This window comes from Lithobates pipiens, unplaced genomic scaffold (genome assembly GCF_037356315.1).
Source record: "Lithobates pipiens isolate NorthernLeopardFrog02 unplaced genomic scaffold, aLitPip1_a1.2 Scaffold_18, whole genome shotgun sequence".
Lineage (NCBI taxonomy): Eukaryota > Metazoa > Chordata > Amphibia > Anura > Ranidae > Lithobates > Lithobates pipiens.
In genome coordinates this window covers 113,409,683-113,430,832 of record NW_027507758.1, presented here as the reverse complement: position 1 = coordinate 113,430,832, position 21,150 = coordinate 113,409,683, and the positions used below count along the sequence as shown (strand labels likewise).

Below are 21,150 nucleotides of genomic sequence, written 5' to 3'. Positions count from 1 at the left end.
GGCCGCTTAATCTGTGAGCTCCGCCACACTCCTGGGATATCGCTCACATGTAGGAGCCGTACGAGCACAGAGATAGTGGCATCTACTCCTGCCTAAACCCAGGACACAGCGGGGATGCCTAGGAGGAGGAAAGAGCCACCGCCACAGCTCCGCAAGCTGCCGGGCTTCTTCCCTCAGGCTTCGCGGCCGAAACAACATGGCAGCGGAGTCCGCACAGCAGAACGGAGTGGCCAGACATCAGTCCAGTCTTCTAACAGCGGGGACACCGGGAAGGAGAACCCCCAAAGTGGATCTTCTTCGGCGGCCTCCACTCCTACAACCCGAAGCCCAGCTAAAAGTAGGCAGCGTATTGATCTGCCACATGAAGGCCTATACAGCCAGGACATGGAGGTGCTAATGACCCCTCACAGAGGTCTAGCATACCAGGGGAACCAGATCCTATAGCAGGATTCCCCACTACAGTACAACCAGTGTCTGATACCATCCTAAAGGACATGTTATTGTCGCTCAGATCTTCACTCCACCATGACATCCTATATACTGTGAACAAATGTCAGGCAGAGGTCCAAATAATAGGCAAAAGAGTAAACCAAGTAGAAAAGGTTATGGGAGAGTATACCGGCTCCTTTAAGGAAATGGTGGACGCACATGAAGCACACAGTGAAGACATCTGGATCAAAGATAAATTGGCAAATCTCGAAGATAGATCCAGGAGGAACAACCTAAAAATAAGGGGTATTCCAGAATCCATACAGCCACCACAGCTCCTGCAATACACCCAAGAACTATTCTCTGCCATTCTGCCTAACATGTCTGTATTAGAGCTTACAATTGACAGAATTCATAGAATCCCCATGCCATCCTTTTTAGTTGAAGAAATCCCACCTGATGTCCTGCTGAGACTTCATTTTTACAAAGCCAAAGAATCCATACTGGAAGCATTCCGCAAAGCTGACCAGAGCCCAGACCAATATGCCTCCATACACCTACTACCTGACCTGTCAAGGTACACCCTGCAACGTAGATGTAATCTAGCCACCATAACGAAGGCATTAGGCAACCACCACATCATGCATAAATGGCGGTATCCAGCCACCCTGTCCATTACTCACAATGGGATCCCCGCCACCGTTGCCACACTGGAGGAAGGCCTAACAGCTTTATGCCAGTGGGGCATCACACCTCATCTAGACCTGAGGGCCCCTCCTGCCTCCAGGAAGAGCGACAGGTGGTAACCAAAATAAAATAAGGCTAGGAGGTCTAGTAACACCTAACTGAAGGCTACTCCACTGAATACATGATCTTTACCTACACAACCCCCGGGAGAACCGGAATATGGAAAAGATTCAATTTCCCCTCAACCGCAATTTACAGTGCACTTTGTGCAAGAATCCCTCAGTGGATTCTAAGTTAAAACTTTCAACTCTTTTTGGTTTAACGTTTTTGTTTAGTTTATCTTGTTATACTATAGACTTCTCTGGATTGACATCTACCCAAGAAGGATGACACAGCATCTCCAGCGCCTACATGCTTCAATGCAAACACTGCAAGATTTGTCACTTATCCCACAGGAAAGCCCCATCACATCAGAAGACACCATGGAACACTGCGAGACCACCACAAGAACCCTTCGAAATCTGAAATCTCAAAGGGGTTTGAGGCACCGAAAACTGTGCTCCTCTGTACTTGTGAGTATGACCATCGACTTCTACACTCTGACATCTCACTAGCTAATGCCACTTAATATTCTCTCAATTAATGAGCACGGATTAAACCACCCAGTAAAAAGGGCCTCTCTGTGGAAAGAAGCGATATTCTCTCGTTGTGACATTGTCTGTGTCCAAGAGACTCATTTCCACCAAGATGCTCCTCCCAAATGTACCAATAAAAGCTTTAACCACTATTTTCATGCCAACACAACTGCAAAAAAAAAAAAAGAGGAGTTTTTATAGCAGTAAAAGACTCGGTCTCATTTCAACTACAATCTGCGATCTCTGATTTCTCATCATACTCTGCTGCATCAACATCAACAATTACACATTGGTGAACATATATGTCCCCAATAGGCATCAGATCAGGTTTCTAAACAAATTGATAGAAAAGATTTAAAAAATTCGACAAGGTTCTCTCATTATCTGCGGGGACTTTAACATTACCCCAGACCCTCGAATGGATTCTACAACTAAATTCTCAAAAAAAAAAAAAAAAACACCTTCCATGGCTCATTTCTTATGAACTCGGGAATTATATGACATTTGGAGGTGTAAGCATGCCAATGAAAAAGACTTTACGTTTTACTCTCATAGACATTGAAGTTACTCAAGAATTGATCTGTTTCTAACGGACAGGTGGGTTACTTCCCAAGGTACAGTACATTAAAAAAATGCATCACCTGGTCGGATCATGCTTCCGTCCTAATAACTCTAAGCGACACATACCCTACCAATAATGCCTTTGCTTGGAGAGCCAACCCTCAGGTAATCCAAAATTCGTCTACCAAACAAACCCTGGAGAGCCACCTGTCGGAATATTTTCAGATCAATTCTACAGATACTGATAATCCGTTTAATATCTGGAATGCCCATAAGGCATACATCAGAGGAATGTTTATACAATTGGGTACGAGGCTTAGGAAACAGAGGCAGCAGAAACTAGATTCTCTTCTAACAGACATAAAAACCCTTGAAATCCAACATAAAAATAACCCTACACCTTCTATTGGCAATAAATTAGATGCCTTACGACACGATCTGAGACTGGAACTACTCCACTCTTTTGAACAGAAAGAAAGACGACTGAAAATGTCCTTTTACTCCACCAATAATAAAGAAGGAAAAGCATTAACTCACAAACTACAAGGCCAACGACTCAAAACTAAAATATCCCATTTGATTGACTCTAAATCCAATTCCAGAGTAATTGACCCGCAAAGTATTGCAGATCTATTTAGCGAATATTACCATACGCTCTACAATTTACCAAGACAGCAATACTAACCAACCCTCTCATCTAGAAATAACAAAGTTCTTATCTGACATTGACCTGCCCCAAATCTCTGCATCACAGCTTGCAACATTAAATGCCCCCTTTTCTCTAGTTGAAGTTATAAAATTCATAGATACCCTTCCTAATAATATATCACCAGGACCAGTTGGCCTCACGGAATATTACAAAACTTTCAAACTACTACTAGGACCACATCTACTCAAAGTATTCGATAAAGCTGCTGCCTCTGCATCCTTCCCCTCGGAGATGCTTGAAGCTTTGATAGTCACGCTGCCCAAACCAGGGAAGACAGCGGATATTGCTCAGAATTTTAGGCCAATTTTGTTATTAAACAACTACCTCAAAATTTACGCTAAAGTCATTGCAATCAGATTAATGGACATCCTACCCACTATAATCAATCAGGACCAATCCAGATTCACTAAAGGCAGACAAACTTCTGATGGCACAAGAAGGTTAATCCATATTGCCAGGAAAAGTCGAAGCCTTCTCTGCTTCTTTCACTGGATGCGGAGAAGGTGTTCGACAGAGTTCATTGGACATATCTCACAAAAACTCTGGAAAAATTTGGATTTACAGGACACCTACTCTAAGCAATCCTAGCTCTTTGTACCTCTGCATCGGCCAGAGTGCTCACATCAGGCATTTTGTCCAAACCCTTTTTGATAACTAATGGCACACGCCAAGGGTGTCCTTTATCCCTCCTTATTTTTAACTCGTTAATGGAACCTTTAGCCACCAGTATTAGACAAGATCCCAACATCCATGGATTCAGGATTAAGGGCCACAAACATGCCATAAGTCTTTTTGCGGATGATGCTAACAAATCCGATGTCTTCCCTACATAAGGTTACCAAGCTACTGCGCAACTATGGAATGGCATCCTACTACAAAATTAAGGAATCCAAACCTTACATCCTAGACCTTGGTGTTCCACCACAAGACAAATTGGTAATACAGAATACTTTCCCATTCATGGGGAACGATCATAGTATCACTTATTTAGGAATTAAATTCACAGCACGACCTAACCTTCTATTCCAAACTAACTAACAACCATTAGTAGCCACACTTAAGCAGGAACATCACAGTCTAAGCAAACATATTTTATCATGGGCAGGCAGGTTGGCCGCATTCAAAATGCAAACTTTACCTAAACTCTTATACATATTTCGCACTGTACCAATTCCAGTCACGACAACTCTCCTTCAAAAATTACAAACTATACTTTCCCACTACCTTTGGGAAGGCAAAAGAGCCAGGTGTGCACATTCCACACTCAAAAAGAATAAAGCAGTGGGGGGAGCGGGTCTACCTGACCTAACGGACTATTACTTAGCTGTTATCTTAGCACAACTTAGAGAATGGTTCCTCAAACACCCGACGACATTATGGGGGGATATAGAGCAGGACATAATACCAGGAGGGAACCTGTATGCGTACGTTAGCCCATACACTACATAAAACCAAACTACCGAATCTCTCCCTGCCAATGATAGCTTCCCTAAAGGCATGGAAATCTATAACGACTTTCGAATCTAAATCACTCCCCACCGTCTCCATACCCATACCCCTATCCACCTTATCATTGATTGTTCCTGACTTAAATCTAGACTGCTGGAAGAAGAAGGGAATAGCTAGGCTACAGGATTTATACGTTCATGACAGGGCCAAATCATTCCATGAGCTACAACAGGAGTTCCAACTACCCCCCAATGAACAGTTCAATTAGACCCGTGTTATGTCCTACCTTAAGAGCCAACGCCCTCTTACATGCCAACTCTTTTGTAAAATCCAATCGTATCTTACCGCCAAGCAATATCAGAGAGGAGGGATTGCACTGTTCTACCAATACTTTAATGACAAATCCATACTTATTAAAACAAACTCGATGTTGGCATGGGAGAGGGATCTGGCCCAAAATTTCCCAAACGAACAATAGCTCAAAGCAATTCAATAGTCCCACTCCTCCACCAAATGCACTAACCTCTGGGAGCTTTCCCATAAGATCACACAGAGATGGTACATGACAGTTTAGAATAGCCAAATTTGCAGGCTCCACATCTTCCCTATGCTGGAGGAACTGTTCCTTACCGGGCATGCTCTTCCATATATTATGGAAGTGCGAGAAATTTAATAAATTTTGGATTGAGATATTCACCATTCTTCACCAAGTAACGGGCCTGAATATCCCATTATCACCCTCATTGGCCCTCTTAAATCTAGGGATTGAAGAGATACCCCAAATCTTTCAAAAATTCACCACCCACATATTTCTAGTGGCCAAATTAGTCATTTTCAGACTTTGGAAAACCCCAGAAACACTCAGCACACTAAACGTCTTCGTATGCTTGCCACACACTTCCAATATGAGAGTATGCTGGCACATATCGCTGGGAAACACACACTCTTCCTATCATATTGGCAGCAATGGATTCATTAGTACAAATCCGAGACAGTCACTTGAATGAAACTACACCTATTCAGAATAATATATTTCATGGCTTGTATCATTAAAGTACTACACTACTTTTATCACTTTCCAGGGGTAACATCTATATCAATCCAAGTTACTGGTTATTTCGTTCTTTAGTTCAGATTTGACCACAGGTGGTGAACGCAGGCTACCAGATCTGTTATGTTGAATACTGTTTGTTGGGCCTAGTATAGGACAGCTATTGCAAAAATTATACCCAATCTCTGGTCACAGTATACTCCCATTGGGGTGACCAGAAGAGAATACTAGGTCCTCGAGAGGCACTCAAAGCAATGGACTCTATGTGGACATTATACTTCTGTACAACCTCTGTTAGCCACACTCTCGTTTGTTCAATCTGCAGAACGAATACTATGTAAACTACAGTTCACCTTTGTAACTTGAAAAACGTTTAATAAAAAATATTTGAAAAAAAAAAAAAACAAGACAGCGGTGCAGTGGTAAGGGAATGCTAGAAGTACGTCAAGGTACTAGTGCATGCTTATAATCCAGCAGGAAAAGCGAAGGGGGCAATTTGGCAAGTGCAGCTGTGCTCCTAAGTTTACACACCTAATTTATGATTTCTTGGCCATTTTTCAGAGAATACAAATAACACAAAAAAATGTCTTTCACTCATGGTTTGTGTTTTGCTGAAGTAATTTATTATCAATCAACTGTGTTTATTCTTTTGAAATTATAATGGCAAGAGAAACTACCCAAATGACCCTGATCAAAAGTTTACATACCCCAGTTCTTAATACCGTGTATTGCCCCTTTTAACTTCAATGACAGCTTGATGTCTTTTGTGGTATTAGTGGATGAAGCTCTTTATCCTCTCAGATGGTAAAGCTGCCCATTCCTTTTGGCAAAAAGCCTCTAGTTCCTGTAAATTCTTTGTCTGTCTTGCATGAACTGCACATTTGAGATCTCCCCAGAGTGGCTCAATGATCTTGAGGTCAGGAGAATGAGATGGCCACACCAGAACCTTCACTTTATTCTGCTGTTGCCAATGACAGTTTGACATGGTCTTGTGTTTTGGATCATTGTCATGTTGGAATGTCCAAGTGCGTCCCATGTGCAGCTTCCTGGCTGATGAATGCAAATGATCCTCCAGTATTTTTTGATAACATACCGATTCATCTTGCCAACAATTTTGACCAAATTTCCTGTGCCTTTGCAGCTCACACATCCCCAAAACAGCAGTGATCCACCTCCGTACCTTTCATCATAGGCCTTGCTGACTCCTCTCCAAATGTGGCGTTTATGGTTGTGGCCAAAAAGCTCAATTTTGGTCTCATCACTCCAAATGATTTTGTGCCAGAAGGTTTGAGGCTTGTCTCTGTGCTGTTTGGCGTATTCTAGGCGGGATACTTTGTGGCATTTACGTAGTAATGGCTTTCTTCTGGCGACTCGGCCATGCAGCCCATCTTTCTTCAAGTGTCTCCTTATTGTGCATCTTGAAACAGCCACAACACATTTTCAAGGAGTCCTGTATTTCACCTGAAGTTATTTGTGGGTTTTTCTTTGCATCCTGGACAATTTTCTTGGCAGTTGTGATTGAAATTTTAGTTGGTCTAACTGACCGTGTTTTGGTTTCAACAGAGCCCCACAATTTTCCACTTCTTAATTCGAGTATGAACACTGCTGATCGGCATTTTAAATTTCTTGGGTATTTTTTTATATCCCTTTCCTGTTTTATACAGTTCAGCTACTTTTTCCTGCAGATCCTTTGACAATTCTTTTGCTTTCCTCATGACTCAGAATCCAAAAACTTCAGTGCAGCATTGAATGAAAGATGCAAGGGTCTGTCAGGAGTCCAGAAACTCAATGCCATTTTATATACACACACACACACACTAATTACAAGCAATGAGATCACAGGTGAGGATGGTTACCTTTAATAACCATTTAAACCCCTTTGTGTCAATCTGTTTGCATTTTATCAGGCCAAAAACACCAGGGTGTGTAAACTTTTGATCATGTGGGTAGTAGTTTCTGTTGCAATTATGATTTAAAATGAGTAAACACAGCTGATTGATAATAAATTGCTTTAGCAAAACACTAACCATCAGTGAAAGAAATGTTTTTATGTTATTCATATTCCTTGAAAAGTAGCCAAGAAATCAAATTCTGCAAGGGTATGTAAACTTATGAGCACCACTGTATTTCCTGAAGATCTTTTTGCTTTAAACAACAACAACCCCTAAATAGAGCAGGAGGACATTATAAAGAATAGTTTAAGATAGTTTAATGTAAAAAAACAGAATGTTGCTTATAGAGCAGTGTTGATTGTTAACATGTTCTTTGACATGAGAAAAACATATTTCAAGCCTTTGCGTATGTTTATGCCAAAATGGTTAAAGTTGGAACATTCTGCTCTACAGGAAATCTTACAAAAACCCAACTTGTTAAAATAACTAGGCACATTGAATATCAAAACAAGCATCTCCTACCTGCTGAGTTTTCATTTCATCATTCAGTATCAATGCGCTGGCAAAACCTGCTGGAACACCGCCTTTCAAAATCCCACGTTCTTTCAAGAAAGATACATGGCCAAGCAGATGGTTTCTCAATAATGGAGAGATAGTCCTGGAAATAAAAATTGACAAACTAAGAAGATCCCTATCTTATGTATCTTTGTATATTAGCAGTGTAAATTAAAAACGAAATGCTTGTTTTATTTTTTTGTTTGCGTTACACATAAAATATCCATTTAAAACGTATGCTGCTATTCTACTACCCTATCTTTTATTTCAAGGTCATTCGGTTTTATACTTTCAGCAATAAATAACCCATGAATACTTTTTAATTTAATCCAAGAAAACAACTGAAAGATTTTGAAATTCAGATTGAGAAAAATCTGACTTTTGCAAGAAATAAAGTTCATCTGATATATACCTCAGTTTACATTGACTGCCCATGGGCTGAATCACCTTTTTTAAACTCCTGTATATGAGAGCCATTACTATTACCTATAGCAAGAGGAATGAGATTATACAGAGGGATAAGTAGAGTTAGATATTCCAGAGGGAAAATGATAGGATTTTTATAACAGCTTACCTGTAAAATCCTTTTCTTGGAGTACATCACGGGACACAGAGCCACAGTAATAACTGTATGGGTTATATGGTACCTTCAGGTGGTGGATACTGGCATACCCTAAACAGGAAGTTTAATACCCCATATAGCCCCTCCCCTTACGGGGAGTACCTCAGTTTTGTAGCAAAGCAATATACGTGTAACCAGAAAAAGGGGAGGGACCTCTGTGTCCTGTGATTTACTACAAGAAAAGGATTTTACAGCTAAGCTGTTATAAAAATCCTATTTTCTTTATTGTACATCACAGGACACAGAGCTACAGTAATAACTCTATGGGATGTCCCAGAGCAATTCCACCTGAGGGGAGGGGACACAGACAAAAGTAGGGTGCAATCAGACCTGAGGACCTATACTGCTGCCTGCAGCACACTGCGCCCAAAGGCGATATCCTTATGCCTTCTTACATCCACATGATAGAATCTGTTGAATGTATGGACTGAAGATCAGGTTGCGGCCTTGCAGATTTGAGCCATGGAGGCTTGGTGATGCACTGCCCATGAAGCACTAACAGTCCTGGTGGAGTGCGCTTTGACCTGAAAAGGTGGAACCTTCTTCAAGCCATAAGCTTGAATAATTACCTGCTGAATCCATTTGGCAATGGTGGATTTTGATGCTGCCTGCCCTTTCCTAGGACCTTCAGGCAACACGAACAAAACATCTGTTTTTCGAATCTAAGCGGTCGCCTTCAAATAGATACTGCTCTCACTACATCCACCGAGTGTAGTAACTTTTCTTCCTTAGAACAGGGTTCTCGAAAAAATGAAGGTAAAACAATATCCTGTGTGAGGGGTTAGCTCGGCAGCGGGTGTGTGTGACCCCCTGGATGGGTTCACAACACAAAATCAGGCACAGCAGACAGCGTTGTAGGTGCAAAAAACAAAAAGATCCGGTTTATTTATGCTACATGCAGTGATACATATAACAGCCAAACAAAAATAAAACATGAAAATAAATCCTGGTCAGCTTGACCTCTAACTACACACTTAGATTCCCTGTCTAACAACTGGGTGCAGCCTTGTGCTGTACCAGTCCTTGCCTCTGTTGTAAAGGTTTGCCACACAGGCGTTAACTCACCGCACAGAGCAGATATCACACTCCCCAGTCTATACAACACAAAACTGGTTCCAGGATGGAGCATCTCCCTAAGCATGCTGGGGTTTTTTGTAGAGGTCTTAATGAGCCCACTTACTTCAGCTGGGCTCATTAACTCTTCCCCTCTAATTATACAAGTCTGCATAAAGCCTGAATCTAGGGCACACATATTTCCCATCCTGGATACAACCAGGTGACTTTACCTGCGTGCTGCCACACCTGGTTTAGGTGAAGACCTGAAACCACCTTTGGCAGAAAGTTAGGATGAGGACGCAATACTACTCTATCTTTGTGAATGATTAAATATGTCTCTTTACAAGAAAAAGCCACCAACTCTGATACCCTTCTTGCAGAAGAAATGGCTACCAGAAAAACTAGCTTCCTTGTCCAAAGTACCAAAGGAATATGTTGTATTGGCTCAAAAGGCTGCTAAATCCTGGATTCACACCAATAACATATGCCTTTCAGACTCTATAATAAATGACTCTGGAAGCTGGCTTCCTTGCACTAATCAAGGTAGGTATCACGGAGCCTAAAAGCCCACGATTCCTTAGAATGTGGGCTTCTATAGTCAAACCGTTAAACTTAGTGCCTGTGAAATAGGATGGAACACTGGTCCCTGCGATAACAGGTCTGGACGTGGTGGTAGGGGCCCCTACCACCATCTTTACTATTTCTGCATACCAAGATCTTCTGGGCCACAAGAACTACAGACTTCTTTTCTCGCTTGATCCTGCGAAAAAGTCAAGGTAACAGCAGAATAGGAGGAAATGCATATAATTAGTGAGAACTGATTCCATGGGGTCACCAACGCATCTGTTCCACATGCAAGTGGTTCCCTTGTTCTCGACACAAAGTTGTCGAATTTGTTGTTGAACCTGGATGCAAATAGATCTACATCCTGGATCCCCTATCCTCCACCAACTGAGGCTCTGGCAGACTTTTGGTGACAAACGCATTGGAATCTCCTTGTTCCAGGCCAATATCATACTGTTTTGCAGCAGTTTCGAATAAAACTGAGCAAAGGGAACTGCTTTGAATGAAGTCATCTTCCCCAACAACCTCATACAAAGGCGAATGGAAGAACCCTTCTTTGTCCTGACCCCTTGGACCGGATCCTTTATGGCGCTGATCTTTGCCTGGTGTAAAAACACCTTCTTCTGGGCTTTATCTATGACAAGACCCAAGTACTCTAATCTTCTTACTGGCTTTAAAGGAGATTTCTCTAGGTTGATGACCCAACCTAGGTATTCCACGTAGTTGATAGTGGAGACCACGTTTTTGTCCAAGCGGACTACCGACCAATCTATTAAGAGCAGGTCGTCCAGGTATGCTATTATTGTTATACCTCGAGTCCTTAACCTGGCCAGGGGAAGGGCCAGAAGTTTTGTAAACACCCGAAGTGCAGTAGCTAGACCTTGAAGGCCTTCTACTTCGAAACGAGTGAGTGGGGAAAATAGGTACATGCAGGCATGCATCCTTGATGTCGATTGATGCCAGAAGCTCTCCCCCTTGTAGGCTGGAGACTATTGATCGGCTTGGTCCCATGCGAAAAGAGCGAATCTTCAGGAATCGATTTAGATCTTTGAGATATAGAATGGGCCTGACATTCCCATTTGGTTTTGGTACCGTGAAAAGGTTTGAAAAAAACCCTGACCCCTGCTCTTCCACAGGAACCACCATGATGACCTTCTGCAACAAAAGTCAGTCTAACACTAGAAAGAGACTTCTTTTTCTCTGGATCTTTGAGGACATTTGACCTGAGGAAGCGAGAAGATGGAAACTCTCTGAACTCTAGTTTGTAACCTAGAGCTATTGTGGAGACCACCCATCTGTCCTGAAATTCTTCCTGCCAGACCTTTGAGAGCTGAAGAATTCTTCCCCCCACTCAAACAAGCAGGGGCGCCCCTTCATAAAGAGGCTTTAGCGTTCGGTCTTGAGCTCTTCCTCCCCCAGGACTTCTTTTGTCCCTGGGGTTGAGCCCGAAATTTACCTCTTGAACCTGACGGTGGAGGCTGTCGTGACTGCCTGGAGGCTGATGCACCTGGCACTGGAGAAAGAGCCTGTTTAAATGAGGGACATTTACTCTTTTTCTTAACTGGCAAAAGGGTACTTTTCTCACTTGATATTTTTTGGATATATTTGCCCAAATCCTCCCCAAACAGCTTTTTACCACGAAAATGAAAACCAGCCAGGAGCTTCTTGCATGGCGCTTCGGCTGACCAACCTTTTAACCATAAGATTCTACGCATATGTATCAACCCAAGCGTAAGGCGAGAGGTTTGAAGAATAGAATCTCTGATTGAGTCAATTGCACAGCACAAAGCTGCTGGCAGCTCAGCTAATTCCTGGGCCTGCTGTTCAGGGAACACATTGAGCACTTGTTTCAAGTGGTTTCTCAAGGATTGACATACCCCAATTGCCTTCACTGCAGTTTGAGCCACTGAACCTGCCAGGGAGAAAATGTTCTTTAACAGGATTTCCAATTTTTTATCAGTTGAATCCCTAAGCATTTGCGCATTATCAAACGGACAAGTCAAACTTTTATTCACAGAGGATATAGCAGCGTTAATTGCTGGTATACTCCAGATCTTAGTGAATTTTTCCTCCATAGGATAAAGTGTTGAAAACTTCTTAGGAGGAAAAAAGTGCTTATCTCGGTTATTCCACTCAGAATACATAAGCTTTTCTAGCAATGAATGGACAGGAAAGGCAGGCAAGGCTTGCAGGGGCTTTAGTGAACACAAATAGTGGGCTCTTCAACCGACTCCGTTAAGGGTAGCTTAAATGTGGCGTGGACCATTTCAGTAAGAGAATGCACCAGTAATTTCTCAGCATGTGAAGCTGAACTAGGTCCTTCCCCACTTGCTGTTCACGGTCCGCTGAGGGGTATTCATCCCCCTCCCACAGTTCCTCCGTTAGGGGATCCTGGGTGGTAGAAGGGGACCTAATGCGTTTTCTTCCACTCTGTGAAGACCTGATTAAAGCCACTAATCTTTCCTCTAAGCCACTCAGAGCTGAGGAGAAAACCTGCTCAGTTATATAGACAGGGGCTGAAGTGTCAAAGCAATTGCAGCCCCTGATGACCCTGATGGCTCACTCTGACCAGCCTTCTAGTACGGGATGGTGTTGCAGAGGCAGGGTCCTTAGGACCTGAGGGCAAACCCTTTGTGTCCTTGGTCTGTCGGAAGCAATTGCAGCCCCTGATGACCCTGATGGCTCACTCTGACCAGCCTTCTTAATACGGGATGGTGTTGCAGAGGGAGGGTCCTTAGGACCTGAGGGCGACCCCTTTGTGTACTTGATCTTTGCGGCATTTGAATCACCTCTCCTGGTCATAGTGCCGAGCACAAACGCAGATGTACCACCAACAAAAATGCACCCACTGCTGAGCAACAGTCCAGCAACTGCCACGGTTATTAAGCTCAGCCTGATGCTTAAAGTAAATGTGCCCTGGGAATGCCTGTGTCACTCACTCACATGCCACCCATCCGCTCTGTGTCCCTCCTAGCTGTATGCACCTGAAAACGCCGCTAAGTCCCATCACCTTCCTTCAACCACCCATCTCGCCCCCCTCCTTATCTATTTTAAAATAGAGCGGTTTCCCATGTGCGTGGGCTCCAATCCCGACCAGACCCCATAGAGGAGGGCTGGGGGAGGAGGAGAGCTGCCCATGGGAACAACTGTAATGGCAGCAGGAGTGGTGCGGCACACTGCCGTCTGATGCCATGCTCCTATGCTCCTACTGTCTGGAGGAAAGCTTCCCAGGTGGGGTGGGGCATTCCTAGAAGGAGAAAACTCCCCTTTTCCACGACTTTATCTGGAGCCTGGGCCAGAGGAAGCATGCAGCTTGTACATAGAGACGAGACTGACAAGCATGGAACAGGTATATGCTCTTGATAGCCCCCAGTGGTGACATAGACATAGCAACATTTACTGTAAAGGAGACAACCCACAAGAATAAGAAAAATTCCTTAGGAATCTCCCTTACCTTATCCAGCTGTCCTGTGGTAACAGACCCAATTTTCACCTCTTACGGTGGGCTCCGTTTAGAAAACCTTCAGGGACAGGGGATGGGGGTTATATGGGGGAATTGAACTTACCGTTTAGGGTGTGCCAGTGTCCACCACCTGAAGGTGCCATATAACCCATACAGTTATTACTGTGGCTCTGTGTCCCGTGATGTACGGTAAAGAAATTACATCTGTACATTGGAGATGAAGCCAGTGGGTAGTCCAAGCCATCAAGATCTGTTCATAACCAAATTATTATTCTGGTGGAATAAGGCCTTACATTTCTCTTCCTACTATTTATCATGAGTATATATCTGTGCATGACATAAACTACTTGTGAGTTACTAGTAAGTGAGAAGTCTGACGCCACTATAATCATTGTAAAACCTCTCATTGTCACTACAAAATGTTCCCAGTTTTCCTGAAGCCAGCAGCACAATGCACATTTGTAAGGAACAGCACTGTGCTTTATTAGTGGTAAAACATATATACATTTTTTAAAGCAACAGTATGACTCCAATACAGATTTTTAAATGAGACCCTATGTATTCTTGCTTATGATTTCCAGTTTTTAAGAACAGTTTTCTTTTTGTAAAGTTTCGGGATGAAGAAGGAATGATAAAACCCAAGACGAATAGCAAAGAAGATGTTCAGAGCTTCCAGGAACATAGAAAAGGGCAGTACTGGACCCCCTAATGGTGGCAGGCACTCCAACAATGTGGTTCAGAAAGGATAGCTAAAGAGGCAAAAGGAAAGTACCAGTCATTTGAGACGGTCATGGGATACTAATGCCTTTAGGCACAATCTCTGTGGAGATTTCCCATTATATTTTACCCCTCTAATCTCCTGTCAGTGGAAAGAAGAAATCACCTCAAAAGGGACATGGAATGCAATAAAACCTAAAAGATGTTCTATCCACATATTTTCAGTAAAAAATGCAATAAAATAAATTTCGCCACAAACAAACATAATGTTATGCCCAATTTTGGGGTAAAACATGAGGGTTTTTCAAAAAGCAATTTCAGCAATTTTTTTAAAACTCTATTAGGCGGGGTATGCAACCCCCGGCACTGGTGCCGCAAACAGCACACAAAGCCTCTTTTGCCAGCACCCGACTCCCTTTCCAACAGCAGAGCAGTGAAGGGAAGTGTCTGAGACGTTAATGCATTCCAATCTCACAATTCTCCATGCCACACATTGTAAACAATGAGAAACATTGATTGGTTATCTAACTTTGTTGTAGCTGTGATCGTCAGCTCTTGTGATGGGGAAGAGATTGGGTGCAGTTCTGCTAGGGGGGGCCGGTCCCTGTTTACAAGAGGAGGAGGACTGCTATCACGGCCCACCATCTGGAGGAAGATGACTCGCTTGGTTGCCACTGCCAATCTCAGAAAAAAGGGATTTCACTGTGATTGTGGTTTTCTCAATCAGATGACATTTTGTGGAATTACTGTTAAACTTCTGGGAACTTCGTTGGAAAAAAATAAAAAAAATTATATGTGTGTGTGTGTGTGTGTGTGTGTGTGTGTGTGTGTGTGTGTGTGTGTGTGTGTGTGTGTGTGTGTGTGTGTATGTGTCACTTACTACCAACCCCTCATCTCTTACTAGCAACCTCTACATCAACTACTCCCAACCTCTGAACTCTGCATCACTTACACCTGACCCCTGTACTGTGTTTCACTTACTACTGAATCCCTGCACTCTGTGTCCCTTTAAGCCACAGCCAGTATTCGGCGCAATAAAAATCACACCCGATTTTGCTGCGGCGCTCGGAACCACACTTTTTCTTAGCTGTGGGGGGGGGGGCTGATGTTGCACACAGGCTCAGTGCTTTCAGAAAATGCCCCTGACCTGAGCTCATTATTGCACATCCATTCAAGACGCTTGTATGTGACATCACATACATCACAAACAAGCACATGGGCTGCATGCGAGAGGTGGCTCAGCGGTGATGAGTGTGCCAGGACAGGTAGATGTGTCTCATCTCTGCTTCCTTGCACCACTTTGCATATCGCGAATATCGTGCGTATATATATATATATATATATATATATATATATATATATATATATATATATATATATATATATATATATATATATATATATATATATATATATATATATATTTTTTTTTTTTACTTTATTGCCATCACAAGAGGGCTAACAAGTTCCCTATGTGATAGCATGGGCAGGTGTCAAGTGCACTTTATGGGGTCATTAGGGGTCTATTAGACCCCCAATATCTCCCCTGCCCTCCTATGCAGCTATTCCAGCACATATCCTGCTGGAATAGCTACATCTTTGGCTACGCTAGCTGAGGAACCACAGCTGTGACCCCAGAAGTAACGTAATCTTCTAGGATTATTAGTTGCATTGAGTATTTTTCCTTCTTACTCAGCAGAAGCTGATAACCCTAGTTCCAGGTTCCTTAGTGGAATGGGCGAACCCAGGAACCACAGTAAGCAACTTTGAGAGCCCCATAACAGAGAGGGTCTTTTGCCCATACTTCTCACGTGGGTCACAGGGGTGTACTTACTTGTGCTCTCTTGTGACCCAGAATCATCAGATATTGAGCTAAGGTGTTGGGTTCCTCCCAGGTGCCTTACAGGCAGTTGGCTAGGCCTCTCAGTGTGCTGCTGAGAGCCTGAGCCTGTTTCTTCCGCCCCATCCCCTGCATGGCCCAACAGAGAACGATGACTGACCGTCACATCTGTCTGCTTAGAGCAGACCCAAGAGCTGAGCGATCAGATATCACGTGATCGCTTGGTTCTTGGACTTAAAACCCATGGAGGACAGCTTGCAGCACTGGACCAATATTGTAGCAGGTAAGTAAATATGTACGTTTATTCTTTTATATTCCCACACTTCTCCTTTATGCTGTACAAGGGTATGCATATGCTTTGGACGCTATGATTTGCGCTGCAGCAAAAATGATTGCCCCATGTTGCATTTGGCAGACAGTACCAACAAACACAATCTATTCTTGTTAATAGACCCATGCCACAATTGTGAGCCAAATGTTGGACTTCCCATTAAAAAAGTTAATTCGGCTGTCAAAGAAAATAAAAAAAGGCAATCAGGAGGTGGCTTTATTGTCTGTCGGCCACTCCTTTGCCACAAAGTGAGAAGTGACCCACTGCATATTGACACAGGCATTCTGCCATCTTATCCTCTGATTTGGGTTGCTCTTCCAGTCTGCTCTGCAGTCTTCGATCCCTCTCTGCAGCATGGTTCTTGTCTTCACCACTGCCACTAGTATGCCCCTGTGCTCATCTGCTTCTGCTAGTGTAGGTTATACTGCGTACACACGACCAGACTTTTTGACAGACTAGGTCCGACGGTCTTCCCGACGGACTTTCAGCGGAGGTCCGACTGACTTTCTGAACGAATGGACTTGGCCCCACACGAGCAGACTAAGTCTGTTCGAAAGTCCGTTTGTTTTGAACGTGATGACGTAAAGGGACTAATCAAGGAAGTTCAATAGCCAGTAGCCAATAGCTGCCCTTGTGTCATATTTGGTCTATCGGACTAGCACACAGAAACAGTTTTTTAGTCCGTCGGACTTGAGTCCGTCAGATAGATTTGAAACATGTTTTATTTCTAGGCCCATCAGACTTTTGGGGAAAAAAAAGTCTGCTGGAGCCCACACACTATCGAATTGTCTGACGGATTCCAGTCCGCCGAACCAAGTCTGCCAGAACGTCCGATCATGTGTACTCGGCATTAGTTTCCACACATTAGAGTAGGTTAAACCTAGGGATTGAAACCAGGGGTCAACATGCAGCCAAGTCCAAATTTCCATGAGGAAGTCTCTGGTAGAACACAGACCTGCTGATGTGTTCAGCTGTAAGATTAATGCAAATTGAAACAGATATAAAAAGACACAAATTAACACAACCCTGTACTGCATCTTGCAATCCTCAATATAGTAACAGTCAAATTGGGGACATGCAGAACTGAAAGCCAATCAGGCCTACCACATTCAATTATGCTGACAGGGAACAACTTGATAGGATTAGAGAGTATAGAGATGACTTATCAGTCTGCTGCTGCTCTTTCGCTGTCCATTCATTAGCCTGGGGTGGGAGAGAGTACACTAATATATTCTTCTTCTTAAAGTTGTGTCATTCACCTGGCTGTGCTGTGTGATGAGGACTGGATGAACAGAAACACAGATCCTAAGGAGCTCTGATATATATTTTATTTGTGTATTTAGCTGCCTGCTGAAGTTCACATTTAATGATCTTGGGCTCCTAACATCCCAAAACATAGACCTTTCTAGCTGTGTTTCTTAAATGAAAATCACATGTATTAAAGTTTTACATGTTGTAGAAGATGCCAGGAATAGGTCCTGCATGGGAGATAAGCGTTTCCATTATTTTGGTTTTGGGCCCTTTAAAGGGGGGGCGACTGGACTACAGTTTTGAGTACTCAGGGGTTCTTACTCAAGCAGACTGACTTACAGTGCTCTCAGGGTTGGAAAGTCGTCATTTGGGACCCAGAATTTGGAAGCTCAGAGAGACTTTGGGTGGGAAAGAGCCTCCAATCCTGAGTACAGAGACTTTGGTCCTATAAGAACAGAGGACCCTCACCACGTCAACATCCAATTGCTATAGAAAACGGATTGAAAGAGTAACTAAGACTCTCTAAAAAAAGGCGGACTTTGTGGGCACAACAGGAGGCAGTATTTCTAAAAAATTATAATTTATTACAAAATATTTAAAATATGCACATAAATATGACAAAACAAAGACAACACCCTCTACTAGACAAGGTCAACATATACCCAATAGACAGACATAGAGGCATGGATCATTTCAGAAGGTTGGTGAAAAAAAAAAAAAAAAATAAGGTATATGCATATATCAAAGGGTCAGGTCCATGAACTCCTCCATGCTTGCTTGTCAACACGCGTCACATCAAATTGCTTCCCTAGGACACAGAAGGTAGGTGCTGATTTGCCTTGAAAATCAAGTACTGGGTGACACCACATAAGACAGAAAGGACAACCAAATCAATCCTTCCAAGGGATCAAAGTCCAAATTTGTAGGCATTCAAATCCCATATGGGACACCTGGGCCAGCAGTGATCCACCCAACCAGGTAGACCAACAAAAAACTGGCCAATCTATTAAAAGTTAAGTGGGGTAGGTCAGTTGAGGTTTAACCTGAGGGGTGGGTAAAGTAAGCACAGATGTTCAAATATGGGTATCATAGGTAATATCTACATCCATTAAAGTCGGAACTGTCCCTTCAACATGATCATGGATATAGCTTGCCAGTCACCAGATTGGAATATTGAAGCCTTGTAATAGTATAGCAGGTATCCCCCACTTGGGAGCTCAAAAGTGGAGCTAAAGCCCAACGCCCAATAGGGTAGTGGTGCCTTGGTGTTTCAAACAACATTAGTATCTCCACTGGCTCGATAAAAGTGTTAATCTGCCTACAGAGAAGGCCTGAAAGAGAACAGAAAGGAGCCAGCACCTGTCTGTGAGGCGGAGTGTGAGGCAGGTCACAGCTGTGAAAAAGTGTGGACTGTTGGGCAACTAAGACAGTATTTGCTGACCTTCTGTGGCCCTTGTGGCACCCTAAACAAAAGGAAACCTTAACCCTTGGTGTAGGACTTGTATATGGGAAGCTAGCTATCATGTTTTATATTACGCCAGAATTATGGACGGTTTGTGTTTGCTTTTGCTGAATCTTTCAATGAGAACTTTAATGCCAAGCAAGTGTGACATAAAAGTATGCCAAGACCATACTGTACACAGCTAGGTATAAAAGTGCCTGGCCCATATTTTCATTGCACAAGGCTCACTTTGACCTAAAGTCATGTAAGGCATTATGTTTAAGGCTGGGTTCACACTAGTGCGAATTGAATGCAGGTTTCCCCGCTTTCAATTTTGCATGACAGGAAATTGTGACCGGCTCTCTATGGAGTCGGTTTACGTATCTCCATTGCAGCTGCGGAGCAGCTTGCACAGGAGTCCTGTGCGTCTTTAGCACCGTTTCAGGGCCAAATTTGGGCAAAAATTTGGCCCTAATCGTCACTGAAACGGAGAACAGGGACGCGCCAGACCCCTGATGTGAGCCACATCTGGCAGCAGTGTGAGCCAAGCATAAGTCCTGAAGAAGGGGGAGGTCATTGAGCCCCCAAAATGCATTGGCTTTTCTGTGTCCATTGTCAACCAGTGGGTTTTTGGACTCTCAGATGGTTTGTTTGGCTCTCTCATTTGACTTTGTACACATGAATCTTCAAAGCTGGGCCCCCTGTTAGAGAGGTACCCCTTTTGCCAAGAGCTGCTTCACTAGTCCATGTGCTTTATTAAATTCTGAACAACATTCTGATGATTTGAATCCAACATTCATCTCTATAATTTCTAGACCATATTTAATAGAATATAAATGATGACACAAAAACTTTTCTTTCACTCATGATTAGTGTTTGGCTGAAGCCATTTATTATCAATCAACTGTGTTTACTCTTTTTAACTCATAATGATGACAGAAACTACCCAAATGACCCTGATCAAAACAAAACCCCAGTTCTTAATACCGTGTATTAACATCAATGACAGCTTGAAGTCTTTTGTGGTATTTGTGGATGAGGCTCTTTGTCTACTCAGATGGTAAAGCTGCCCATTCCTCTTGGCAAAAGGTCTCCAGTTCCTGTAAATTCTTGGGCTGTATTGCATTAACTGCATGTTTGAGATCTCCCCAGAGTGGCTCAATGATATTGTGGTCAGGAGACTGGGGTGACCACTCCAGAACCTACCCTTTCCTGTTTTATACAGTTCAACTACCTTTTCCTGCAGATCCTTTGACAATTTTTTTACTTTCCCCATGACTCAGAATCCAGAAACGTCAGTGCAGCACTGGATGAAAGATGCAAGGGTCTGTTAGGAGTCCAGAAACTCATTGACCTTTTATACACACACACTAATTACAAGTAAACAAATCACAGGTGGGGATGGTTACCTTTAATAGCCTTTCCAACCCCTTTGTGTCAACTTGTGTGCATGTTATCAGGGCAAAATCGCCAGGGTATGAAAAACTTTTGATCAGGATCATTTGGGTAGTTTCTATTGTTAAGATTTAAAAAGAGTACACACAGTTGATCGATAATAAATGGCTTCAGCCAAACACGAACCATGAGTGAAAAAAATGTTTTTGTCTTATTCATATTCTCTGAAAAATGGCCAAGAAATCATAAATTCTGCCAGGGTGTGTGAACTTATGAGCACAACTGTATGCTTACAGACTATATTAACCCTTTGTTTCAAGACCTGTAGACAATAACTGAAGACACTCCGATATTCAATTTTTATGTCATGGTTTATTCTCACCAGAAATATACACTATACCTGTTGTTTTGATGTATCATATACCTCACTGTTTTACAAATGAATTTTGTGTATGCTTTGTTAATTATTAAAACCTTTCTGTTAAAAAAAAAAAAAAAGTTG

The 21,150-nt window shown here is 42.8% G+C and overlaps 1 protein-coding gene across 2 annotated transcripts in view; it reads right to left on the bottom strand.

The window, feature by feature from the left end:
* KIZ (kizuna centrosomal protein) overlaps nt 1-21,150 on the bottom strand; it is a 286,874-nt gene that overhangs the window by 157,286 nt on the left and 108,438 nt on the right. For both annotated transcript variants that reach the window (XM_077486023.1, XM_077486024.1), the window contains exon 8: nt 7,936-8,071. In XM_077486023.1, the coding sequence (XP_077342149.1) occupies nt 7,936-8,071 (136 nt within the window). The remainder of the gene's footprint in view (nt 1-7,935; nt 8,072-21,150) is intronic.